The sequence below is a fragment of the Colletotrichum aenigma genome (assembly GCF_013390185.1).
Source record: "Colletotrichum aenigma strain Cg56 chromosome Unknown KSG_Cg56_contig01, whole genome shotgun sequence".
Classification (NCBI taxonomy): Eukaryota; Fungi; Ascomycota; class Sordariomycetes; order Glomerellales; family Glomerellaceae; genus Colletotrichum; species Colletotrichum aenigma.
In genome coordinates, this window is record NW_023500907.1 from 1,413,678 (window position 1) to 1,440,568 (window position 26,891).

Here is a 26,891-nt window from a genome sequence, read left to right on the forward strand (position 1 = left end):
CGAGGTGCTGGTTCTCTTATATTCACCTATGATTGTGTGTTGGGGTTCATGCGCCAAGGCGGCAAAGCAAGCGAACGAGGGAAGCGCAATGGGGAAGGAGAGAAGTGGTTGATTTCCAGAGCCAGTTCATCTATGTCCCCATGTGACTTCATGTTGAATTTCTGAGAAATGGAAATCGTGCCATACGCTTGTTGTCGAGATATCCGATATGAGAGGTGTCGACGGAGGTGTTAGTCAGGGTGTGTTGACCATGAAACGGGCAAATTCACACTTGCCGGCAAGAATTAGGCCCAACCTCATGACGATATCCCAGACCGAAGTTAAAGAATGGAGCCAGTGAAAGCATGGTCATTAAGCAGGCCTTGGTGTTGAAAAACGGCTTCATTTAAGTAAGATGCCAATCACATCTGCAGCTTGGATCATGAAAGCGACGCTCAAACATCAGTTGCTTGTGATCGTAACAAGCCCAAGTTCAAGTCAAATTGGCAACTTTTCCCCTAATAAATTGCTCAACTAGAGCGTTCCTAAGACGTTTAGAACGAGAACGCGATATCGCCTGTAGCCCAAGGCTGCTTTTATGGTATTCCATCGTCCAATGGGAATTATTACAAGCCATGGTGGCACAAGGATTACCTGCGTGGTACGTCTCTGGACGGTGGGTCTTTCTTAGGTATCATCAGCCTTAGAGCGGCGACACAGAGGATGGCTCAATCAGTGAGACAGTTGTGCTTGGGCAAAGAGGTATGACGCGCCGGGTGGCCCTAAGAGGAACGAGAGGCTTGTTTCGATAGGGCAAGGTTGAATTTCCCTCAAAGTATGTGCGAGCTTCGCCCAAGAGAGACAGAGAACGGCCTTGACTTTGTCCGCTGAAAGTGTGAATCATTCACCCATGACCGATTACGGCGCTGGGAAATCAGACGGGGCAACATTGGATGAACGGGACCCTCCATCATGATGGGAAACAAGATTCGGCCAGTAGACAGAGCGAGATAAATAATGCCTCAGCTCAGATGACTACCTTACCTGACCGGGCCTGACCCATGCCTTGCTGCTGCATGCATAGAAGGACGATGGAAGTCCTGTCGAAGGATGATGACGGGGACTCGGACGAGGCATCCCTGGCAGTGCGCCTCGTGGTTTGCCCAGCGCGCGCCCTGCCTTGGTGCGGCTTTGGTAGCGCAGTGGAACGCTGATCGAGAAAAGTACCGCACGTTTTCCCGGGGGGAGCATCATAGGCCGCATTAGTGCTCTTTCCATCGCTGGAACACACCGAGAGGTGCACGTCCTGCTGCCCAAGCTGCTGGTTGGTCCCCGTCATCGTCCCAGCAGCGCACTAAACCCGCTAGCGGAAAGGGACCGTACAGAGACAGGCGGACGGGACCACCTCCAGCTGCCATCAGTGACTTACACCTGTCCTAGGTACCCACCCACACCACCACTGACACCAAGGCACCTCACCTTCCAAGCTGCCAATGGATGCCAGTCTCTCCTTCTGACCACTCACCTTGCACCGTCACCTTCAGACACATGTCACTGCGCATTTGCAACCCAATCAAGGCGATGGGCGTTGCCTTGCTGGGCTGGGCAAGACGAGGCTGCACAACGATAGAAGGCAGACACGGGACATAATAAGATGGGCGACGCTTCCTTCCCCCCCGCGCGCGGCCGTCCAGGTTCCCCCTCTGGCCACCACCCACCTCAAAAAGAAGGAAAAATTCTACAAACACAGCCCACCTTGTCGAGAAGTGGCTTCATCATCATCCGCACATCATCAGACACGAAGATACTCGAAAGGAAGAGGAAGCCAGCGCGTGGGCATGGCACACAGGACTAACCAGCGCGACGACGCCTCGGCATGGGCCGAGCAGCCTGGTGCCCGCGACGGCATCCAGCCGTTCAACCTCTACTACCACCCTGCGATCGTGGATGACTTCTATCTCCCCGACACCGATGTGCCAAGGAACCCTCACTTGTCGATCCAGTACGTGCCTAACACATACACGGACATACCAAGGTAGAGCGGATGCTGACTACCTCTAGGGCTTTCAACGCCGACCTTCCCTCCCTTCCCGACCCGAAGAACCAAGGTCCTGATCTCGGTCAGTCTTCCAGGTCGTCTTCTGATAGAATACCTGCTGATTATGTTCTCGCAGACGCACAGCTCTCAATTGAACTCCTCATCGGGGGCGGCTCGTCCTTTGAGAACGAGGACCTCGGCCATGGCGCCGCCGGCCCGTCATCGCACGGTCTCGCCCGCAGCATCAGCCAAGCCAGCTCACACGGGAAGGACGACATCGAGTCGGTGACGTTCAGCCAGAGCGACTTCGCAGAGAGCTTCGGTAACTTCAACCCCCTCAACAGTGCCACCACAAGCGTCTCCGAGTACATCGTGCCGTCGATAGAGAGCAGCCCCGGCGTTGTCCAGAGACCCTTCCTCAACGTCCAGACAAACAACGCCAGTCCGTCGCTGAACACGCTGGGATTCTCGGCCAGCTCTTCGCCCGCCTCCGCTCATGGGTTTCCCACGAACACTTTCAACTTCCAGACCACGCCGACAAGCGCTCCCCGACAGAGTGTCAGCGCCCTCTCCGCCGGCCTGTCGAGCCACTCCCACCTTCCTAGTCCCGCCTCACCATTCTATGAGGACTGGAGCGCGCAATTCTCAGAAGATGGAGACGCGAGTCTCAGCCAGTCATGGGGCGCTACCCTTCCATCCGGAGACTTTCCATTGTTCACCGATGGACAGTCTCAGCCTTCGCTGGTCATCCACCCGCCGGAAGCCACAAACATGTTTGAACAATTCGAGGACTTCAACATTCCCGGGCCCTCCCCAACCTCGGGAATACATCCCATCGACCACACTTCCACCAACAGCTTTACCTTCCAGAACACTAGAACGCAAAACTTTCGAGATATGAGGCCGTCGATACCGTTCAACCCGACGGACGACCGCCTGGAGGTCCCGAGACAGAGACCTCGCCGTTCATCAGACTATACCCGGCCGGGCAATCCTCTGTCGTCACAAGCACGGCGAGTACATAGACCAGTAGACCCTAGAACAAACCGTCCCCGCAGCCACACTGCACTGCCGCCGCCGAACCGATCATCCATGATACAGTTGCCGCGCGCCAGCCAGGAGCATATCATAGCCTCCTCGACAACAACAGCACCTGTACAAATTCGCTCCCGTTCCAAAAAGCCGGAAGCCGCAGCTGCCCCCTTCCCAAGCACAAGCCCAAAGGGCCCCGCTCGTGGACGCCGCAACGGTCCCATGGAAGCAAAATCCCGCGAGCAGGCCAAAGATACCCGCAACAAGAAGACGGTCTGCATCCGCTGCAAGTACTCAAAGCAGGGTTGCAGACGGGTCGACAACTCCCCAGACAGCCCCTGTGTCCAGTGTGAAAAGCATGGCTGCTCTAGCAAGTGGCCGGGCCCCTGCGAGTTGGCCCATTTTGAGGACTTAGTCCTCTCGAGGTCCTGCAACTACGTCTCCCAGCGCGCCATCAACCACCTCTCGCTCGACGGAACACGACGCATCCGCATTCCTCTACAGCGCGTCTTTCCCCTCGACGACGTCATCGCCGCGCTGGACACCCCCTGCGACTTTGACATCCGCGTTCACCAGGACAACCGGCCCGTCTACACCCTTAACCTCCAAAAGTGCCACGAGTATCTCCTCACCCTGAAGGCTCAGATCGGCGGCGGCAGGACAGACCGGAGCCCGAGCTCCTTTATCGACAGGGACCTCGTCCAACTCGACGCGGACTGGGAGGCCTGCATGGACAATGTCGTGACCGACGACCCCCTCGCCCTCCTCTGCGCCATCCACAACATGCCCTCCCGCGCGCGCTACTCTTACGTCTACAAGACCCATGTTCACCTTCCCGAACGCTTCCTGGACCCGGAATCGCCTTCCGACACCGGCCCTCTCCAACTCGCTGCCCAGCTTGCCCGCGTCATCTGTCGCAAGGTCGAGGTTAAGGCCTATACTTACCTGCAGCGCGCGCTGTACAAGTCCACCGAACCCAAGGTCAAGGAGGAGGAGCTACTCCCGCTGCTGCGTCGGGTGGGTTGCATTCTTGCCAGCCTGCGGTGGCGTCTCGCGTGGTGGACTGTGATGCCCGGGAACCCGCCCGAAGCGCGCGACGAGGATGGGGCGCGGGCGGAGTGTCAGAAACGGGTGTACAATCTCTGCCGCAGGCTTTACTTTCACTATTGTAGTGCAAGACGGAGGCTGGCCACGTGGTCGACGGTAGACTCGCTCAGGGGCATGTGGTCGCTGTACCCAGACACGGACCGCAAGGTGTGGGATGCTTTTCCTGGGGATGAGACTGGCGACGCGTTTGAGGAATGGTTGGCTAAAGGCCAGGGGTTGATTTATGAGGCCGGGGCATCGCGGGTGCTAAGGCCCATGGGGTTGCCTACGTCAGTGTGTTTTTGAATTGCGGTTTTTTGTCTACTTGTTCTGCATAGGAATACCCCTTTTTTTCATGGGACGGGCATGAAGCTCTAGGACAAGAGGAGGACAGTGGAAAACAGCACACTCGTTGCCAAAGGCGAGCAGTTGTACGAGATACCATAGACGGCGTTTGGGTATACATATACCAGGATCGGGCTATATATAGACTTTTCCTGATTTCGCAATCAAAATTAAGTTTTAATCAAAATTGGCACTGGTTTCAAGAAGTGGACGACCAATGAAAGGGGAAGAACATCTCCTTCTGTGATGCTATTCCATTCCCGCGGTGTATGCTTCTCAGCTGATGTACTCTACCGCCTGCGAAGCATTGGAATATCCAGGGATAAGCACCAAGTGATGATGGGTAGAAGAGCTTAGTGTCATGGACAACGATCAGATATCTCACTGAAGGGGTGTTGCCTGGGCTTTGCTCTGCATCACGGCCTCAATCTCAGGTACCCGAAGGTTCACACAACTGCAAATTCCAACCACATATTTCCGGTTTAATCAGTAACAACTGGGGCCCCGAAACCTTTTTAAACCTCGCCAGGTCGCCATTTGCTCCAACATCCAATTCCATACTACATGGATAGGGATGGGCGAGGGGTCATTTCCATTAGAGGAATCTTCGGCAGCCAGGTTGAGGAGTCTATAAAACAAAGCCCAGACGATTGATTTTCAGAATCAGGCCAATGTCCTCGCTAATGTATCGTTTTTAGGTGATACGAAGCCATTCAAACGCTTTCTCTCTCTTTGGAGATTCTGAGCTTAGCAGCTCGAGCCTCCATTGGACCTTGCGCGTCATATGATCTTGTCTGATCTTCAGGTATGATGGTGCTTTTTTTCATGAATACGTAAGAAGCAGTCGAAATGGCGGACGACCACAACATGTTTAAAGGGTGCAATATGTTAACTGGTTGTCTGGGCATTCTCGGGTTGGTGCTTGAGTTGCTTTGAGAACTAAAGCTTTTACTTACGCTCGATATCAAGAGGAGAGAGCTACCATTTCTTGTGGGGGATATCGGTTCAATAAAAACTGCGCGGGATTTTAAACGGCCATCCTCGTCTGAGGTTGAGCCGAGCGAGCTATAGGCAGGTATATTTACGTATATATAGGTATGATTAATCATTGCTATTAGTTCCCAAGGCGCGAATATAATCATTATACGAACCTTTCTTTTGCATATTAGGTCTATTCCAGTAATCCAAAGTGCTAGGTGAATCTAAGGTTACCAGTCAACTCTTCTCAAATGACAGATTCGTAGGGTAGGGACATGTGTTCCCAAATACCTCCTTGGCAGATCACGCCAGGGATGGCTGACGATACCGAGATATAATGCGCATATGTGTCTCTTGCACATTCCCATCGCTATTTGGCTTCCCACGTTCGACGGGTGTGAATTAAACGCTTTCGCAAATCAAATTGCGAACCTTAAGTTAACACTTGGTCTTATATCGTCTCCGGTAACGTCTCAAGCGGAACTCTTTTGATGCTATGCCCAGAGCCCTGGTCTTCTTTTTTGAGCATAAGTAAGGCTCAGCATCGCTTTTAAACAACTGCAAGCATAAATAACTGCAAGGTATGCATCTGTAGTTACCTTTAGTATCAAAGACCGCAACGATCCCAGACGATCAGTAGACAGCACGAGATAGCATCTAACATAAGCGGTGTTCAACTTCAAGGGATTATGGAGTCTTGCGCATATACTGTGAGAATAACTGACAGTCAGCAAAGAGGAATAGCAGTATCAGCCTGGAGTTAAGTGTGGTAATAGTTGAGGCAATAATTACTGAACTGCTATATTGTTGAAATATGAGATCGCCTTTTTCAATCACAGTACAATGCACGTTCACTTACCGCTTTGGGTGCTGCTCTGAACTCTGGTCATGCGTTAGGTCTTCTATAATCCAACAGCACTGCAGCCTTCAACGTTTAATGCATACTGAGAAGTACGTAAATCTCCTAAAGTATGGAGGTCATGTGGCTCTTGCCTCACAGGCAAGATACGAGCGAAAGAACACCGAGGAGTGTGAGTTCTTAGGGTAAATCATGGGAAAATCGGAATCGTGCAGAGCCTATGAACTTGTTTCAAGTTACTGGGTTCATAGAAGCCTTGCTGGGGACGAATACCAGAGAGACGAAACCAAGTCCTGATGAACAGTGGCGACAACAGCAGTCTTCATAGCCGCTTTGAAATGTTTTTTGCGAGCCATGTCCTGAGACAATAAAGCGGATTGCTCTCGAATTGACGTCTAGCTGGTGCGGAACGATAAAGTATATAACTTATCAGAGGGCTTCTAAATCTAGACGGGAGGCAATGGAGACTTCTGATAGATGCGGATTCAAGCAGCTTCTCTAAGGTTTAAGAATCTCTATCATCTCTGGCCAACATGAGTGATGTTCCTCAAGTGATACCACATAATCCAGAACTGTGTATGCCCGTCGACGCAGCGAATACGTCCTCGACAGCAGGGACACAGTACACTGAAATATTCCCGCAGGCCTTAGGCTGCCAAATCTCCAAGACGCTCGTAACAAAGTCCATCCCTTCCCGAAACATGATTTTCTTTTCTCAATTCTGAACACCAGGTGTGGTACTATTCGCTATCATTCTGGTGGGGTTTTCCGTCAGTGACATTGATGAATTCGAAATTTATAGCAAAAGATAAGTTGTGGCTGTCGTGCCTCGTTCGAGTCGCAATCATGGATTGTTCACACAGGCATTCATAGCTAGACTAGCCGCAAATTATGTACCTCATTGGACGTGTCCATGTTTATTTGGCATGGCATGGCTTACATTAGAAGCTAATGCTTGTCGATCCTGATCTCTCTATCCTAGTCATCACGTAGAAGCTGTCTACATCTGCGTCACTTGCAACATCATCAAAGAAGAATTTAAGAGTAACTATGAAATACACCCGCAGGGTTCGAAGAGATTCCGACAGAGCCAATACACATCTCTGGTAATTTCGAGTGGTTTGAGGTAGATCCTCGCAATCAATCGAATCGGTGAGCTGAAGCATTGCGCAGGGTTACACAGCAGACAGCTTCATCAGTCAAGGACGGGGTTCTCATGTCTGAAGTATTCTGTCTCAATATCACCGTCAATACTCCCACGATACTATGGAGGATGAGAAACGACGCAACCGCCCATGTCTTCATGAATGATTGTCCTTGTCGTCATCTACGAGTTTATTAACAACAGAGCGTTTGCTATGAACACAGAGTCTATTCAAGGCAAAAGCCACTTGAGAAAGGCCTTGGACATTTGCCAGATTTACAATCTAGAGACCACATTGAATTTAAATGCGTTTACGTCCCACTTTCAGTACCAATAACTGCACAAGATACATCTTCTGCCGTCAACTCCCAGTGGTGGTGCTGTCGCGGCCGGCCAGGATGGTGAAGGCTCACAAGACCTTCCTTTGCTGGTTCCCTAAATAATAGGTCAAGCGGCAAACAATCCACATTTCTCACGGCAATGTAGTCAGAAGACTCGACAGTCTTTGAAATTCCGCGGCTATAATCAGTTCTATCACAAAATATGGCTTCAACGATGACCCAATGCTTGTGGTCGAGAATACAGATTGTGAGAATGTAGCCAGGCGAGCTTGATATCGCCTTTGCGACCGAATAACTCAGAGTTCTCGCAAGACAGAGGTGAAAGAGGATACCTAGTCAGATCTGAAGAAGATGTTCACCGTTCCATGACTCCTTATCAAGTAATGTCAGGGGATCGTCGACTCCTGAAGTAGAAATGCTTGAAAGCTTCCCCATCGGTTCGAACATTGTGTTGCGCCAAGCCAAATGGATTGGAACGCTCGATTTTCTTTTATAAAGCGCGGTAACATGTCATTTTACTTCTCGGGATTAGAGGAGCAAGCTCTTATTTATAGAACCATGGGAACTTCAACTCCTTTAGGTTTTAAAAATCCGAAGGTGTTAACTAGTTATTGTTTTACTCCCACTTGCAATCAATATACCCTCAACGACAGACATGAAGAAGCTTTCAAGCCGAGTCCTTCTAGAATAGACGAGACCTGTTAACTATAGCTCGCATCCTTACGCACCTTCAAAGCTTAAGAGTTCTTTCTGAGAGGTACTGCTTCCTATTCTGATTTATTTACGTGCTCAAGTCTGCCTTCAGATAGTTTCTCGAACTACCTGATGTAATTCTCTGGACCAGGAATAGCGGTGCAACATCACACCTTAGGTGAGTGCTGGACTATTCCTGGTCCAGATTGACTGATGTAGTCGAATATACTACCCGCAGGTATACCTCGGAAACAACCAAAGTAATGATCCATAGAAAGAACGTCATTCGAAAGACGGAGTGAGCTCCCAGCGCGTCTAGTGCGACGAAGAGCCCTGGAAACCACTGAGAAAGACGCTATCAATCGACTCGAAAGGCAAGAGATTTACATTGGCCTGGAAGGTGTTCTAAAGAAGAAGTAACATGAATATACTTGAATCCTTCGTCCTTGCTCGGCTCTTGATGATGGCTGGCAGATATTCAAATACGTCCCATACTTGATGGACTTGAACAGACTGCGCGTGGAAAGTCTCGACGCAAATGAAAACCTCAAGGGAACGTGGTAAATGTTGAAGGGACACTCAAGTAGGCATAAGATCCAAGCATATCTATACTTCACCCGCCTCAGCATATCTCTGCCATTTACATCTAGAAACACATAACTCCTCTCCCGAACCAATTGTCACTCCATTCGCCATCAATTACAAAGCCAGCAACGTCACCACAGAAAAGGCTGCCCAGGTCGCACGGCATCACTCGGAGGGTAAATGAGCGCACCTCTCACAGCATCCTCCCCGTCCTCCACGCTAGGCTGACCCAGCGTACCGAGATCCTTATATCTGATCCTAAAGAACTCGCCGTGGAAGTCCTCTCTGCACGCCGGACACTCGGGCATCTTGTCTTCCTTATTCTTTTCCGTTGTATTGACCTCGCGTATCCATAGCACGTGTGCCATGGTGCATCTGAAGCACAACATATGCAGATTCGACTGGGGACAGATCGCGACTGCCCGTAGCAGCTCGTTGTTGTCGTCGTACGGGTCCTTGCAAATCCCGCAGATGGGCGGGTCCTCCTTCTCCTTGGCCGCCGCGTCCTCAAACTCTATCAAGTTCATAGATTCATCGCTTGTGGACTGGTCCGCCTGCGGCTGTTGAGGCGCGGGGTGGTGGTTCCCCGCCAGCCGGGCCGTAGCCGTGGCCACTGAAATAACCCTCTTCCGAGCCGCGGCCAGAGCATCCGGCACCTTGCGTATCGCGTTCGCGTAGTACGTGTCCCTGTCATGGAACGCCCTCCGAACCTCGAGGCTAAACCTGCGACCCTCGACAGCAATTTCCCCATCCGGGAATTTGCTGTGGAACACCTGCCATCTCTCCAGATCGCTTGCCGGAAACATCTGCGTCACCACGCTGAACATCCTCTTAATGTCGTTGTACACCGCAACCTCCGCGGCCTTCTGCTGGTCTGTCTTGTCGGGGCGCATGCCATGGACATATGAGTGGATGGGGTCGAAGATCGACCCGACGTACAGGAACCACGTCACCGCAATGCCGATTAACTCCTCAGCGACCTCGTCCTTCAGCCCGTTGTCGAGCGCGATCCACAAGATCGCCGGCGCGGCTACGAGCGCGCGCATGCGCAGCTGGCGCTCGAACTCGCTCCATTCCGCGTCTGTCTCGATCCACAACTGCTCCTGGCGCACCTGTTTGATCTTGTCCTTCACCTCGTTATTGAGCGCCATTATAGCGTTGAGGTAACGCGGCTTCTCTGACGGGTACATGTCGTAGACGGCCATCTCCTCGACGTCGGCAGGGGCGCCTCGGCGGTCGTGGAAGAACCTCCGGGCCGCGGTTCTCTCTTCCTGGAGATGCCGGCTGTCCGTGCTCTTGTACTTAGCCTCCAGGAGGTTAACCATGCGGCAATGGTGTTCGAGGATGCGCTGAGCCTCGTACATCCGCAGCGCGCGGCCGACGTTGGCGCACATGGGAATCCTCTCGTTGGTACACTTGCACATAGCCATGCGAGCCGCCGCGCCACCATTAGGGTCGTCCATCCAGTGCTTATCGTCGCGACGGCAGAACCTCTCGGCACGGATCTCCATCCTGACCTGCTTTAGATCATCCTCGCGCATGTTCGCTTCTGGGATCTTGCGCGCGACGGAGTGTTTGAGCAGGATGACGACTTGCTGAAAGTACTGAAATAGGTCTGGGTGTACGTCGGTGTAGGGGGCTCCTCTGAGCACGGGTCCGCCGGATCCGTCCTCCTCTCCGTTATTCTGTTTGTCCTTCTTGTTGGCTGTCTTTAAACCAAAGGCGGAGGCCTTTTTTTCCATCATTTTCCTCTCCTGCTCAGGGTTTCTCTCGGTCACGTCTCTGCTGAGCTGCTGCTCCTGGCGAAGCCAGGCCTTTCGAGGCAGAGTACTGGAAACGGACAGACAGTCCGCACACATGCCCTGTACAATTTCGACGACCTTGCCTGTGGGTTGTCTGCAGTTGCCGATGAACGGGTGGGCACAGTAGACCCGAACCTGCTGCATATGGTGTTCCTCTCCAGCCCTCAACCTAACACATGCGTCAAGATCGCCAACTCTGCGGTAGAGCTTCACCTTCTTGTTGGGGAGATCGAGAATGTTGTTATCGGGGTGCTCTTGTTTGGCCTCTCTTGACTCTTCAGTCTCGGGGCATTGGTAGAAGATGTGTTTCAGAATACACATGTTTGCGGTAACCGTCGAGGGGCAAGCCTCAGAGTGGTGATAAACGGGTCAAGGGAACAAGTATTCGATGAGACTATGTTGAGGAAGTTTCGAGCCCACCTAGTAGGGGTTTTCACAATAGGGGAAAAAGCAGTAAAAGCACCTCGGTCAGTGCCCAGTCCAGTAGCTTCGCAGTATACGTACCCAATTCGATGATACTATAGAGAAGAGAAGGGTGAAGAGATTGGAAAGACGGCGTCAAGTGTTCGGGATGAAAGATTCCCTCGTAAAAGAAGAGCGATGAAGGCACTATTTTGAACCACCGAAAACCCACATCATGATCAACTTGATCCGTGGTAGAAGAAGACAATGTGCTTGACCCCGTTGGTGATGATGCTATTGTCGAAGTCCAGGGAGGGAACAAGAGGAGAATACTGAGATTCGTTGCGTCAAAGAGCAGTCGACCATTCCGAGTCCGCCTCCGGGGAATGCGATGAGAAATGAAAGAAATGCCCATTGACGGTTGATAAAGATGTACCGAAAAAGACACGGCCATCCATTGAGGGAGCGAGAGAGAAAGAGAGCGACTACGACATCGACTGTCGAGGCCCAACTCCTCAACTCTAAGCCAAATTACGACCCAAGAAGTGAGACCTTAGAAACCTTGAACGAGGTTGGAAGATATCGCGACTGTCTCCTTGCAACACTGGGTCAACCCGAAAAGATCCTCCTTCGATCGACGTGATGTCAAGCTCTAAGACCCAGAGACTCGTAAGACTTCAATCAACCACTGATAACTGGTCATGAAGACAGCGCCCAGAAGAAACGCTTCGTCTGCGAACCACCGAAATGATCGGTCGTCTGGGATCTTGAGTTAATCCCCAGCAGGACTCTCCCGTCGCGTCGTTCTCGGATCTCTCCGTGGCCTCAACCGGTCGAATGAGCAAAGTCGGTTCGTCTGAGGAGGCAGGTGGGAATGGCCTTGAGCTCCGCGGCTCCTGACTTGCCAACTCGATCAATCAATCGCCCGACGCCATTGTCCAAAGACGTTCCTCACCCAGCGGGCCAACCGCCACATTCATCCCTTGAGGAATTCGCAACAGAACCTCGTCCCCTGGGCTCACATTGTGTCCAAAGTTTCTTTGAAAGACTGGATAGGTCTGCCAGGTTCCCTCTCAGCTCCTACAAAGGCTGGAGCAAAATACGGCCTCGAGCCCAAAGAATCGAATGCGCACCCGACACCTGACAAAAAGCCTTATATCCCTTGAGTATCTCAATATAGCTCTCGTCTTAAGTCATTGTTGCTCAATGTTACTTCAAAAACTACAACTCGTCAGCAAAGCTCATTGTCAACCAAGCATCATGAAACCAAACACCAACCCCTCAACTCATCCCACCAAAGAACACCCTCCTCCCTTTGCAACCGGTCCATCCGTCACCAACCTCATTCATCAACCGCCATCAATCAACAAAACACATCCCCATCACCATCAATAGCCCGCAACACAAGCCATCCCCATCCTCATCCTAACTCCCCAGTCCCTCCACGCAAGCGGGGGGTACCGATGAGGCACATCGCACCGCGAGAGGGAGGTGTGGCCCCCCCCAACCACCCCTGCGCGCCCAATCACGAACCTACATGGAACCCGCTCCCAAGACCTGCACGAAGATGGAGCCCACGCGCAGATTTTAGGAGGCTGAGCTGAAAAAAGGCCACCACCACACTCACACACGCCCGCGTCGCCCGGGACAGAGGCAGAGAAAGATCAGACCACCCTGTTCTCTTCCTCAAAATGACGAACTCTAACCAATCCTCCCCCCCACCATAAACGAAATCGAGGGAATTAATCGCGGTTGGAAGGAATCGGTTTAGATAGATGGATAGATACCTTACATTACCACCGCCGACAAACGACGGATATTGTTATCGGGATTGGCTTTTTTTTTTGGGCTTCACAGGGATGGACTCGCGGTTTCTCTCGGCCCCTTCGGCCCTCGGGCCGAATGCGAGGAATGACAGGGAAAAAAAAGTACGGCAATGACCAAATGGGTAAGACACAACAAAAAAAGTCTAATAGTGGTGAAGTTCGATAGGGGTGTTCGCGGAGTCCTCGGTCGGGCTCGGTGGAGCCCCGGTGAAGCCCCCCCTCCAAAGTCTACCACGTCGCCCCCCTCCCCCTTCTCAGAGTCATCAGGTGGCAGAAGTATCGCACGCAAGAACCCCTCGGGTTCGCAGCCAAAACAGAACCTACACAAAAGCAAAACCATCACAACAAGAAAAAGGCGAATCGTGTCATCATTCCTAGTGTAGGTTTGGGACCTAGGCCGTCGCGGAAGAAGAAAGAAGAACAGCTCCCGACAGAGGGGGAGGCAGATAATAAATACCATAATAAAAACAAGAGGACGCAGACGCTACGGTATCACGATGCCAATTCGTCAAACAACGAGCGTCCATGTGTGAAGAAGAAGAAGAAGAAGAAGAAGAGACAGAACGTTTCCTCCACCCTCTCGTTGGACTCGTCCCGCCAAAATGCCATTTCCCATGATTCCCGTTGCATATAAAATTCCCGGCCTGCCCATCGCGAAAGGGTTAAGGAACAAAAGCAGACCGTTGACCCAATAATGGGGGGGGGCGAAAACAAAAGAATTCCACGACGCCCTCTCCGTCATTCCCGCAGGAGATAACTTTTATGCGATAAAACTCCATTTTTTATATCCCACGCTCCCCACCCCGACCGACCGATGCGACCTCGGCACGCGTTAGGTCGCATACCCGCGTTCTTCGTTGTCGACGCCCTTCACGTGCCGGATGCCATCATCTTCTCCCGCAGCTCGCGACGCTTGTCTTCCAGCTTGAAGCCGTCCTGGGGGCACTCCCATCCGTTGGGGTCGACCTTTATCCTGGCGAGGCATTTCGTGCACCGCCACCAGGCCGCATTCACCTTGCGCACTTGCAGCCAGTCGTCCGTGATCTCGCCGTTCTTCTTGTTCACGTCCTCCTTGTGAACATCCGTGAGGTGGATTCGTAATCGGTCCTTGCGACTGAATGGTTCGTCTTTGCGGTTGCACGCATTATAATCGCAGTAGTAGGCCTCGTCTGACTTCTTTCCTGATGCGCCGGCGACGCTGTTATTGCGGTTCCCTCCGCCCTTTCCGCCGGCTGCGGCCTTGGTGATAACCTTGGGGCTCGGTTTGGGCGTGCTCAGAGCAGGCGTGATTTCCTTGACGGACAAGGCGGGTGAAGGCTGAGTTTGGCTGTCGGCGTGGGCCTGTTTGTAGTGCTTGTCGAGATCGAGATTCCGCTTGAAAGGCTTTGCGGTGCATTTTTCGTATAGGCAGGTGAAGGCGAAATCCTGCGGTTTCTGAATGGGCGACATGCTCGTGTGCACTCGAGGTATTACTTGGACGAGGCCTTCCGCAACGTAATCTGGCTGCAGCTTCCAAAAGCCGCCGTTTTCGTCGGGCATATAATCATATTTGGAGCAGTCAAAATTCTCGATGGATGGTTGAGAAGCTTCGGCCCTAAGGGTACGTGTGTTAGTAGAGATTGGCGCAATCGGGGTCGCAAATGGTGGCGTTTCGACAAAAGCTTGTCTTCATTCGTTCAAACAGGTAGGTGATGAGCTGGCTCGATAAACTCACCATTGTTGCGGCGGGTCGATGGTGGGCGGGTTGCTTTTGCTGATGGCAGCGTGCGCTCGTTTCGCGGCGGTTGGAGGGGCCATGATCGGTGTACTTGCTTCTTTGGTGTTTTAATCAGCGGTTTGTCTCTCTTCCCCAGAGCGCGAATCTGTCCTTTCCCATCCGTCCCGTAGCGCCCATCTCCGTATCGCAAATACCCCCCAAGGGCATATCCGCCTGGCATTTGGGGAGAAAGCAAATTGCAGAGAATGGGGAATTCAAAGTATCAATCGCATCATCGGCCAGATCGAGGAAGACGTGTACCAACCTTGAGCCTTGTTTGCTGGCATGGCGATGCGGGCGCAATGAGAGACGGACGGGTTTGAATACCGAAGTCGAATTGAGCTGGATGATATCGATTCTCTCCTGTCAAGCCAGACCAGGGTCGACTACCTGCAGGTCATGAGAACGGCGTTGAAATCAAGGGCGCAGATGAACGTTTGCGATGTGCAGGAAGGAGGAAAGAAGTGGGAGAAAGGGTCATTTCACAGCAGCCGCCGACGGAAAGCAAAGGAAAGGAATGGGATAGGACAAAAAGGTAAGTTTGCGAGAGAATAACGGAAGGCCCTTTCGGCTCTCGGTTGTTTGTCGTTTCTCTGGAACCAGGAGAGATAATTATTGCTTTTCTGCCACCCAGGGCAGCAGCGAACCAACTGAGCCGACCGACCAGTCAGCGTGAGTGAGTGTGTCCGTACCAACAAGCTCGACGGGAAAAGTAGTATGTAGCAACCGCAACGGCGGCAGCGGCAGCGGGAGCAACACCAACGACCAGAGCAGAGCAATCGGGTCAGACCCAGCCAGGTTCACCGTTCAGTTCAGGCTCAGGTCCGGCGGCGCCCGTACGAACGGCACATGCAGTGCTGTACTCTCGCTTGTTGGTGACTTGCGACCGATTCAATGCCTGCTGGTGCTTGATGCTGGGCTTGGTGCTTGGGACGATGGAGTGAGGCATGCAGTGAAAAGGGTACCTTTTGCATGGAAGAGAGCAGGAGGGCGAGGTATCTCAGTCCCTTAAAGTAACCGACCTTACCTTAGCTTACTTGACATGGCAGGGACCTCGCGGAAGTAAGGGTAAGGGTATCTGCAAGATGTAGCAACACCATCAGCAACAGCAGAAGCTACTATGTACGAAGCTATGCGGTCGCTTCGCAGGCGTTGGTAAGGAACCTGGAAGGTGAAGGTACAGAGTATTCAACCACCACAATAGGGCATGGTACGTACACGCCCGTTCGTAGCAACACATCTGGTGAGCGTGGCGGGGTTCCATGGTGTTTGTCCAATCCCGGGGAAGGACGGCAGGCCCAGTTCGGCGTTGAGCAGGAGGGGAGTGCGGCGTGCGGCGTCCTGCTCGACCCGGGGGGGGGTAGGTGGTCAGGGGAGGGGTGTCAGGATGTCTGGGTGTGGCCCCCCAAGTGACTTGGCAAGAGTGAGGGATGAGATGTGATTGAGAGTATTTACTATGCAGTAGGTAGGAAGCAAAAAGTGGTAGCAGCAGCAGTAGCAGCAGTAGGCTGTAGCAGAATCAGCAAACAAACCGGAGATAGCTGTGTTTGCCAGGTAGTTGTTATGCGAGCGAGGGTTGACCAATATGCGTGCGGCACCAACGGATACACTGCTGTCCGTACATAGGTATCCGTACTAAGTCACTGTCCCGTACGCCACGCCGTTGTTTGGTCGGCATGTCTGGGCTTGGGGAGACGACAGACCATGAATCATGTCTCGCCTGTATGATGTGCTGTACGTGCTGAGATGAGAATAGAAAAGTTGCCCCGTTGCTGACTATCTGAATTTTGGACCGGAGGGATTGATATCGGAGGGGAGGTTGATGGAGGGAGGTGGGAGACGGCAAGGATTTTGGGGAACGGGCGTGTCCATCCCGAAGAGAGAGAGAGAGTGTGTGTGTGTGTGTGTGTGCGGCGCGGTGGACGGATTGTGAGGAGTACTGTGCAAGTGTGCAGAGCAGAATAGACGACCACTGGGTCTGTTTGAAGGACCTGAGACGAGGCGAACGGCTTCGGCTTCTGGGTTGATTGTTGAGCAGCGTCGGGGGGATGAGGAGGAGCAGATGGTGATGGACAGGTGCGGGAGATGACGTTGGTTGCAATTTTGCACGGATACGGGAGGGAAGTTTCATGGATGGATTGTTCGGTTGGCGCGAGAGCAAGGGCAGGGAAGGCCAAAGGCAGGGTATTCGTACGAGATGCAATGTCAGCCTTCCATTGAGAGGAAGAAACCATGCAAGTGTCTGGAAGATGGCAGGGACCGGTGCGGAAGCAAAGTAAGGTAAGGCAAAGTAAGCTTGGGGCCTGCAAGAAGAGGTAAATCGTAACGCAGCGGCATTGCATCTCTGTGTGCAGGTGCAGTATCAGCGGGCACCGAACCATTGAAGCGCTAATCAGCCAGCCCATATGCGTGATCGAAGAAGGGAAGAAGGGTCGAGGGAGAAAGAGCTGCGAACTGGTGGTCGGTCGCGGTCAAACAGCTGTGCTCCAAACAGCTCATGTGCGTGGGTCGTCCGAATCCTGAGATGCTGAGTCAAGGAAGCTCACCCACGGGCGCCCTGGCCAAGTGGGCCGTCATCGCAGCCGCGAGATGATCATTGATCAGGGCCCCAACAGCTTTGTGGAGTGGGTGGGGTCGTGGATATCGTTGGTCGTTGGTTCACTTTCGTTCCGAACTTTTGTGGTGTTGGTGTGTGGTGTGGACGCCGTTGGTGTGTATGTTCGTTCGGTTGGACATGGGATGAGATGCAATGTCCATCCGTGGATGCATATTCATGTTGTACGGGTATGTGATGATGGGATGTCCAGACTCAGACTCAGACTCAGGCCCTGGCAGATTCGAAAAAGACAAAGACGCGGCAGGACGAAACAGCATCTGACGGAGGCAAGAGAGACACAAGACAGCAGATGCAAGAAGCTTAGGTGCGGTAAGGTAGGCACGCACGCACGGCAGGTAAGGTCAGGCAAGCGTGGTAAGGTAGGGGAAGAAGCAAGCAGAAAGGAGGCGCCGCGCCATGTGCTGTGATTGGCGAGGCAAACCGGGCAAGACTTGCATTCTGGGGGAGCATTGCATCGCGACTTTATTTCTTCTCCTGCCCATCGTTGTTTCTGGCCCAAGTGAGGTGAGGTGCAGTGCGGTGCAGTGCGGTGCAGTGCTACGTTCCCGCCTAAAAATGTCCGACGGGAAGGAGACCGAAGAAGGTGTTGTCCATGTGCAACGCGACGCCTTCCGACGCCTTCCAAGTTTCTCAGGTAGGTATGTAAGGTAGTTCCTGCTTGGTTTTGCTGGTCGATTGTGCCTGCCAGACATGCAACGGGAAGCGACGAAGGGGAGGAGGAAGGCACGCGAGCTGGATCGTACCTGCCCAACTCGTGCGCATATCAAGGTCTCTCGTTCTGTAGATTCGTAGAGAAGGTACGTCTTGGCACGGAACTGCCCATACAAGCCATGTCCCATTCCGTCCCCTGCCTCCCAACTCGTACGGATACCAATATCTATCAATATCAATTTCCATCGCGGATACCATTTCAACTCAGAGTCGCATCTTGTTGGTTGGAACAGGCGACATGCGACATGCGACTTGCGCCCGCCGTCTGTTGGTTCAGCACGAATCGCGGTTCCAGAACAAGAAGGCACCCGCACAAATTGACAAGCGAACCGCATGTGAAATGTCTCCTACTAAGGTAGGTTCTGGCAGGAAGGAATACTTAATTGCGCTGCAGGATAAGTACGCATTGACATACCATCAGCATTGGGCTGAAAAAGCACTCGCGCCATCACACCCGTCATCCCTTCTTTTCCTCCCCCATTCAACAGTCCGCATTCCACCGCTCCCATTGGCGTCATGTCACGATCCGGATGCTATGCAGTAATAGGCAAGGCTCTGCTTTTGGTATGGCAGTAGCGTCACTCGGGCATCTGGGGCTGTCCCTGGGGACACTGCAACACTTCCTTGGACTTCACAAGCGTCGTGCGTGGTGTCGCTTGGGCTTCTCCCATTAGGTACAGCTGAGCCGCCATTGGCCCGCTCCGTTTGCTTCCATTCGCCTCCCGCCCTCCATCACAGACCACAGCTGCTGCCGTCCGACCTCTCCCACCGCCCACCGCCTCCAGACCCCAGATCCCCGGCCCCATCACCATGAAGCTTCGGTGCTTCGGGGGACCCATCCGGCTTCTTCTAGGGATCCATATCACGCATCGCATATGCGGTGTAGAAACGTTCGGCAGCCTCTCGTTGACTTGGCCGCCTCTCACTTGCCAGCACCTGCATGAGCGACCCAGCTAGGCTGACGGCCTTGTCTTGTCCGGTCCATTCCAATGCCGTTCCGACTCATGCTTATCCCGAAAGTGCGGCACTCTCAACGGCAATGGCAACGGCAGCGACACCAAGGAGGGGAGAGAAACAGGAATCGTGCTGCGCGGGCAGTGAGACGTTGGGCAGTGATGGCGATGTAAGGTGGTGGTGGCGGTGGTGGCAGCGCCGGCCAAGGTCGCCGAGAGCCAGAATAGAAAGTCAGATAGATAGCTACCTACCTGCGACAACCTACCACACGCTCAGTACCGTCACTCACCACCAGTCACCACACCTATTCCGACGGTGCCTGACGTACAGAAAAGTCTGCATTCGTGCAAGAGCGAGGAGGGGCGGTCAGAGCTCGTCCTCTCCCCTCCGCTTCCTTCGTTATTAACCTACCACATATCCCCTCCTTTACCTCTTGTCCTCGTCGTCTGTACCCCATCTTCCCTCCTTCTTCGTTTGCTGCGAGTTGGACGGGGATGTCGAGATGCCTCTTTTGACGCCGTGACTGCAGGAGGAACACGGACCGTCACGACACGGGCAACGAATAGGCGACCCGACATCTCGCTCTCACCAGCACCCCGAGGGAGGTGAGAGAGGGGGAGGAGTGCCTTTTTGCAAGATACCAATCTGCGGTGCCTTTATCGCTGCCCGCACCTTCACGAAAGCTCCCTTTCATTCTCGGCTCATCCTGCTCCCACCGTCCGAACAGGCGCACTCTCCACCCCCATTCCACCAACCATTCCGACTTTTGTCTTTCTCTCGGTCTCGGCCTGTCGACCGTTCAGCCCTGCGAATCTTGCCCTCCCGTCGCCGCATACCGGACGATACCTTGCCTTACTGGAGCGACAGGGGGCCCCTTTCTCCAACGCCGTGCCGTTTTAGCGCAAATCAATCAGCACCCCCTGAGCTGTTGACGAGATTACGGATCCAGCAAAGCATCCGGGAATTAAAAAAAAGAAAACGCGGGAAAAAGTTCGGTCACTGCTTTCCGGAGCATCCAACGCAACGCACACGACCAACATCACGACGACACTGTCATCGGCTTCATCGACCTAACCAGTCACCGCCTCCACAAGGTTAGCTATCCTGTCCCGTATTGTCGCTGCCTGCACAAGGTGCATCTCCAGTCTGCGGCCCAAGCCCTGGGTTACGTACGTGCTCTGTCGCCCGCGTCCAACAAAAAAAGCTAATTCCCTGGCGGAATGGAGCTGAAAAGACACATGGCCTAAACCCATCCAATTGTTTCAAAGCCTCCATTTCTTCCACTTTGACCGACCCTGCACAACCCGCTAACCTGCACCTTTTCAAATAGACCACTGTCTTTTCTTGCGAACTCCTTTGCGACCGTCACTTCGACACTTCTCTTCCGACTTCCTATCCATCTCCACGCGTACCCCTAACCGGCCACCACCGACACAATGGCTCGCATCCAGATTCCCATCGACGCCCTGACGTCCCGCCTGAACATCCAGGACCGCTTCAACAGCATGCGCTCCGGCGGCTTGACCGCCAGGTTCGCCAACCTGCGCCCCGTCGGCGAGTTCTTCGACATGAAGCGCCTCTCCAAGCCTGGCAACTTTGGCGAGGTCCAGTCGCGATGGAACTACAACCTCTCCTACTTCTCCAGCAACTACAGCGTCGTCTTCCTCATGCTCAGCATCTACGCGCTGCTCACCAACTGGCTGTTGCTGTTCGACATCATCTTCGTCGTTGCAGGCATGTTCCTCATCGGCAAGCTTGACGGCCGTGATCTCGAGATCGGTACCTTCCGCGCCTCCACCTCCCAGCTGTGGACCGGTCTCCTCGTCATCGCCATTCCCGTGGGCTTGTTCGCGTCGCCCTTCTCGACGCTGCTCTGGCTCATCGGTGCTTCTGGCGTGGTCATTCTCGGCCACGCTGCTTTTATGGACAAGCCCATCGATGAGGCTTTTTCCGGGGAGGCGGTCTAGACGGTCGGCCGCGAGCTCCCAAATTTGCGCCCCAGTGGGGAAGACCATCGAGGCGCGGGCGGAGGAATCAGGGAGCAGCGCAACGGGGGCATTGGGATAGTGGAGAGAGAGTCGAGGAGCTAGAGACGGACGAGAACGATTCGGATATACAAGGCGTTGGTTTGGTTTCGAGGGGCAAGCGGATCGCCAGCGACTCGCTTCGGTTTACGGGTACAGACTTGGGTGACAGGACGGGCACATCGCGGAGGGGCTACGAATATCAGTCAGAGGACGAAGACGACAGCAGCGAGGACGACAGCGAAGAAGACGACGACTCTTCGGAAGACGAGTTCGAGATGGATTGGGATCAGCTTTCGCCGATGGAGCGGGAGGAGGCATTGGTACAGACAGCACTAGCTCGCATCCGCCGTGCCCAGGAAAAGGGCAGAGCAGATGTCAAGCTCAACAAGGACGAGATGGCTGCGCTGGAGCGACACAAGAAACGCATGGCAAAGGAAGCGCGCAAGCAAGAGCGCAGACGGCGCAAGGAGAAGGAGCAACGCTACTCCATCCCGCTGTCACAATTGCAGGCACCGATTAGAAGACGGTCTCCGACTGCGGACGATGACTTGCCGCTCCACCCGTCTCCTGGCACCTTCGACGCGGTTCAAAACCGAGGCGCAATGCCTCCCGTGGGCTACTTTCCTCCCCCGAACGCTTCTCGCACACGCCATAGTTCATCAACTTCTTCGTCCCAGCGACCTCCTTCGGGCGGCGAACCTCGAGGTTCGTCGCCATTCCAATACGCGTACGTCGGTTCGCGCCAGGTCTCGGACAACATGTCGCCGGCGTCGTCTACATCATCAAAGTCAAAGCCGAAGGCGGCGGTCGATCCTTTCCAGTTTCAGACGGAGGGTTCCAGCGCCCAAGGCATTGTAGCTCGGCGTAAAGTGTCGGGCTCAACAGATGGCAGACGGACTCCTACGGTTCCAGCTACCTCGCGCGTGACGAGGTCGCGGGCTCCACCTCCGGAGTCGGCATCGTCCAGCGACAGCAGCAGCGAGGAAAGCACGGAGGAGAGCACCAGCGACGGTACTGGGAATGGCGCGCAGATCGTCGAGCCTGCGCCGCCGCCGCCGCAGACAAGGCGCGGCCGGAGGGAGGCCATCGTTGTTGAAGAGGCTGCGTCCCGAGAACCAGCGCGTGAATCGTCGCGGGGCAAGAAGTCGTCCAATCCGTCGCCATCTAAGAGGAAGCCCGTCGCGAGCAGGAAAAAGAAGAAATGAGTGTCGTCTGGCGTTGTCTTGTATGCATAATAGAGCCTTGATTTCCTAATGAATCCGTCTCAACCACTCAAACAGTTGTGTTCTTCCGAGTGATGTCTAAGGTCATAATTCGTCTCTTGATCTATACTTAAAACGTATGCATCATGCATCTATATGTAAATGCGCCCGCCAGGTCGACCCCAGAAGCATGGGACGAACCAGAATGTTAACCTCAAACGCCCAAAATCGACATGTGGATATAACCTTCCCAAGCAACAAAAAACCGCAATCTGCCCTTCGTCCCAGACGAAAACTTTCATAAACGCATCATCACCAGACCCCTCTTTTCCGAGTGTCAATCTACACAAACATCTTGGCAATGCCATTCACAATCCCATCGCTCCACCCGCCCTCCCTCTCGACGCTCCTACGCTCCCACGACATGCCGCCGTCGTAGCCGCGCTCGACGTGCACGCTCCCACCGCGCGCGCCGGCGCCGAGGCCGGTGGTGGCCATGCGCATGGCCTCGCCGACGAGGCCGACGGAGTCGCCCTGGGCGGCTTTCGCGCCGATGCCGATCATGCGCTCGATGCCGGGCGGCAGGCGCAGGCCGAAGCGCGCGAGGAGGGCGGTCAGGAAGCCGCCGGTGATGAGGGGCATGATGACGAGGGCGAGGACCTTGTAGGGGTGCTTCTTGGCGTAGTAGACGAGGTCGCGCCAGAGGCGCTTGACTTGCTTCATGGTCTTGTGGAGGAAGCCGGAGCGCGGGGAGCGCTTGTAGTAGGACGGGGAGCGGCCTGGTTTTGCGGGTTAGTGGGTTTGTTTGAAAGGATAGGTCATGTCTTGGATGTCGCGGGGCACGAGGAGGCAGAGCACAGAGACGTAGGGCACGGAGTACAGAGACACGACGTACCTCCGAAGCCGAAGAAGCCCGACGAGGAGCGGGAGGCGTTCGGGATGCCGAAGAAGCCGGAGCGGGACGAGTTGTGCTTCCTGTAGTGGTCGTCGCCGCCGCCGAAGATGGACCCGACGATGCTGGGGGCGCTGTGCCGCTTGTTGCTCTTTGAGTGGGAGGACGAGTTGGAGCGCGAGCGGTGCTTGGACTTGGAGGATTTGTGGTGCGAGGAGTGCCGGCGCGAGTGGGATGACTTGTGGGAGAGGACGGACCCGTTGTCGAAGTCGAAGAAGCCCATTGTTGCGGTTTTGTCTTGTGGTTTCTCTATCTGGAGGGTGTTGTCTAATTGTCTAGAGGGGAATTGAGGCAGGCGGGAGGGGTTTTGGGACTCGGAGCAGGGAAGATGGATGCTGGCTGCTGTGAGTAGTTCGCGGGACGAGTGCGTAGGGCTGGTGGCGGGTTTGTTGGCGTGGTTCGGTTGTGTGAGCTGGGGGAGAGGATGGAGGAGAGCAAGGTTGAAGAAGGACCAGCTTGGGATCTGTGCTGGAATGGCTTTCCTTGTGAGAGGGGTGAGGAAGGTGAGGGATGGGAGGGAAGCGAGAGCAGTGGAGGAGGGAAAGAAGTGGACGTGGAGGAAGAGAGTGTGGGTTTGTGTGTGAGAGAGAGACTGGGGGGAGAAGAGTAATCCACCACGGAATACGGAAAGAGAGTGAGAGAGTGAGTGACAAGATATGGATTCGGTGTAACCTGGAACACACGCCCGTTTTTTTTCGTGCGCTCGTCTTTGTATCCCCCGCCCCTCTTGTGTGTGTGAGGCTGGAGAAATGGAGAATGCGACGTTGGGGCTTTTTCTTGCTCTTGCGCACGTGGGGTTTGGTTATTCTTGGATTTGGAGCTGTTTGATGATGATGAAAAGCTATGAATGGCTAGTCATGGGGGTTATCTGCCTTTTTAATGCTTTTTTCAAGGAGGATGAGTTGGGCCAAATTCGATGATACGAAAACTGGTCACCTTGGGCTTCAAGATGAAAAAGCTTAGGTTCGAAGATCAGACGTTCTGGATTCCGTTCAAGCTAGGGGGGGCCGCTTGATCGTGGAGCTCTCTGGTTTGCTCGAAGAAGTGGACGACGCAAGGTTAGAGAGGCCAGGACGCGCAGCGGGCAATGTGGACTCTTTCTTCGCGATGCGAGTGTGCGTTTGCAGCCTCCGTCGCTTCCTCTCTCCTGCGTTTTCGTCTCGTCTTTTTTCGCTAGTGCCGGGGATTTTACTTGAGCGATTGTCGATGAGTGGACGGGGAGAAGTGCCGGGAACGATGATGTGGTCTGTATGGAATGTGGAATATGGGAAAAATGTGGACGGGATGCCCTCTTTTTCTGCGGGTGTGAGAGGTGAACCGGAGGGGGGAAACCAAGATATGGCCGGGGTGTCGCTTTCTGGTAGCGAGGGTTTCTTCGATGTAGGCCTGGTCCGTTGTTGAAGAGTCCAGAACGTGGTAGGGCCAATTGAATGTGCGAATTGCGCTTTGGGTAATCAGGTTTCGCTGCAGTCGAGAGTTTTGGGGCATATACGACGTTGTGAGATGTGGTATTTTCTCTTGTTTGCCTTTCTGATAGAAAGCGGCGGTGAGAGGGAATTGGAAATCTGACTGATATTTTTTTTTGCAGATTTGTGCCAGGACTACGGACTATGGGCTATGGAAAGTCTGCCTACTGAGACATTTCGCGGAGTTTGCGACTGAGAATGGAAGAGGGGACGAAAAAGAAGATGGCTGGGGATTTTCGGGGGCCTTGTCTCTGATGACCGACATGAACCTCTGGGCAAAGCGCAGGCACAGGCACAGGGTCCCCCAGCTGCGTGCGATTTGCGAAAGCTCCTCCAAACTGGACTCCTCCGCAGAGCTCTGACGGGAGCTCTTTTTCGAGAGCTGCGTGCTCCGTGCACGAACTGGCCTGCGCTAGCAAATGGGAAAAACGTGATGGAAGGTGGCGCTAGGCGGGTTCTGGGTTAGGGCGGTGGTTGATCAGTTGCGGTCTGTGGAGAAGAGGGAGGGCTGGGATCGTGAGAGGTTTGTTCGCTTTTTCGTGTTGGTTGGGAGGGGCTTTTTTGGGTGGGTGGAGGGGACATGGAGGCCATTTCGAAGGCTTGGCTGTTTGGCTGGCTGTTTTGCGATTTGACTGTGGATTAGACTTCAACTCCAGAGGGACGGACGTCTTTTCGATATTGATGATGGCAGAGCTGGAATGACGATTTTTTTCTGTGAGCATGGCTGGCTCAGTCTTTTGAATTGTGGGCAGAACGGTCAACACCCCGCAGGTTGGAGACGGGGCCGTCAAGACTACGCAGGCATGAGAGTCCGCATCGCCAATCTTTCTATGCCTTTCGAACGCGGCAGGGCCGAGATAAATCTCAACAACGATCACTAGCCGGCCCAGAACGGATGATTGAACTTGTACTTCTCGCACTTGGCCCTTCACGGCACGAGACGTGGTGGGCATCTACACCCGGTCCACGTCATCTTCCGGGCGATGATTTTGCTCTAGATCGTCATTTCTGTTGTTCCCGGAACATATGATTAAGTATTATTCAGCGCGGTGTTTTATCATAGCATGAGGCACACGGAGTTGCAACAGAAGGTTAGCAGATCTGGCCTAGGTGGCCTGCTTCGAATAAGTTCCCTCGATGGAACATTCAATGTCAGAAAGGCATCATTCTGTTGTTCCTTGTTCCAAAAAATCAGACACCGAACGTATTCCTTTTATACATGATGCGAGAAAGAGCCGTTTCGGTCTCTTAGAAAAACCGGGTCGATACATGTACTCTCACGACTGGGTACTAATAGGCATATGAGGAGCACTTCAGTAGACTCAATACTCCATGGGAAATACCTTCAGCTGGTATCCAGGCGGTTAAAAGCTCGTCGTGCAACATATCCTTAAAGAAAAGGCTCATACGGTTCTCGGAAGACATCGTTTCAGTCGGGGTCTCTGTCAAGACCGGCTAGGCCCACAGGCTTCACGTCAATGTTCCTGTCGTTGAGGACGTGTTCAGCGCAACAGTCGGCATGTAACAATGCGAGACAATTACATTTTGAAGTCCATACTCACGTTGAATGGGTTTCCAGGAGTCGTATGAATAGGACTCAACTTCCTTCGAGTGCTAAATACGTCCCACTGTGAAGTCTTCCTGGCTTTGAGCTGGATACGACGACGACAATCACATTGCTTGCTATTGGTGCTTGAAGGTCTCCCTCTGAGTTTTATGGCTAGGGCTAGCCTGATCCACAAGGCCACGAGGAAAGCTCTGCAATGTGCGAAGTCATTGCTAAGCCTGCTGATGTCACAAGAAGCATCTTAGAAAAGGAAAGACCTTGAGATGACCGGGAAGCGCCAGAACACACAATAAGGTCTCGGGGAAATTCGCGCTGTGTAGGACCAAGGCTTTTGCCTCAGATCAAACAGTCCCATACGTTACACCTTGTCCTGATGGTGTCTTGCACACTATTCATATTCAATGTGATGGTTGCTGTCGTCTGTCCCTGCCCACTGTCATTCGTTGGGTATTCACGATCTTGCATGGAAGTTTTCTTTAGGTACTTGAGGATAACTTGGAAGCATTCCTCAGGTTCCTACACCCAGGGC

General features: G+C 53.5%; 5 protein-coding genes across 5 annotated transcripts; 2 read left to right on the forward strand and 3 right to left on the reverse strand.

The window, feature by feature from the left end:
• Nucleotides 1-1,817: 1,817 nt before the first annotated feature.
• Nucleotides 1,818-4,441, forward strand: CGCA056_v000381 (uncharacterized protein; the record flags this gene model as incomplete). Its single annotated transcript, XM_037315642.1, has 3 exons — nt 1,818-1,981; nt 2,041-2,099; nt 2,154-4,441. 3 exons carry the CDS (start codon nt 1,818-1,820, stop codon nt 4,439-4,441), a joined length of 2,511 nt encoding a protein of 836 aa, XP_037184960.1.
• Nucleotides 4,442-9,211: 4,770 nt separating this feature from the next.
• CGCA056_v000382 (uncharacterized protein) lies at nt 9,212-11,203 on the reverse strand (the record flags this gene model as incomplete). The annotated part of the gene is made up of 1 exon (XM_037315643.1): nt 9,212-11,203. The coding sequence occupies one exon, from the start codon at nt 11,201-11,203 to the stop codon at nt 9,212-9,214; it is 1,992 nt and encodes a 663-aa protein (XP_037184961.1).
• Nucleotides 11,204-13,980: 2,777 nt separating this feature from the next.
• On the reverse strand, nt 13,981-15,153 carry CGCA056_v000383 (uncharacterized protein; the record flags this gene model as incomplete). The annotated part of the gene is made up of 3 exons (XM_037315644.1): nt 13,981-14,704; nt 14,825-14,924; nt 15,132-15,153. 3 exons carry the CDS (start codon nt 15,151-15,153, stop codon nt 13,981-13,983), a joined length of 846 nt encoding a protein of 281 aa, XP_037184962.1.
• A 5,431-nt stretch (nt 15,154-20,584) lies between these two features.
• Nucleotides 20,585-22,380, forward strand: YIP3 (Prenylated Rab acceptor 1; the record flags this gene model as incomplete). The annotated part of the gene is made up of 2 exons (XM_037315645.1): nt 20,585-21,109; nt 21,151-22,380. 2 exons carry the CDS (start codon nt 20,585-20,587, stop codon nt 22,378-22,380), a joined length of 1,755 nt encoding a protein of 584 aa, XP_037184963.1.
• Nucleotides 22,381-22,719: 339 nt separating this feature from the next.
• CGCA056_v000385 (uncharacterized protein) lies at nt 22,720-23,552 on the reverse strand (the record flags this gene model as incomplete). The annotated part of the gene is made up of 2 exons (XM_037315646.1): nt 22,720-23,156; nt 23,273-23,552. 2 exons carry the CDS (start codon nt 23,550-23,552, stop codon nt 22,720-22,722), a joined length of 717 nt encoding a protein of 238 aa, XP_037184964.1.
• Nucleotides 23,553-26,891: the final 3,339 nt, after the last annotated feature.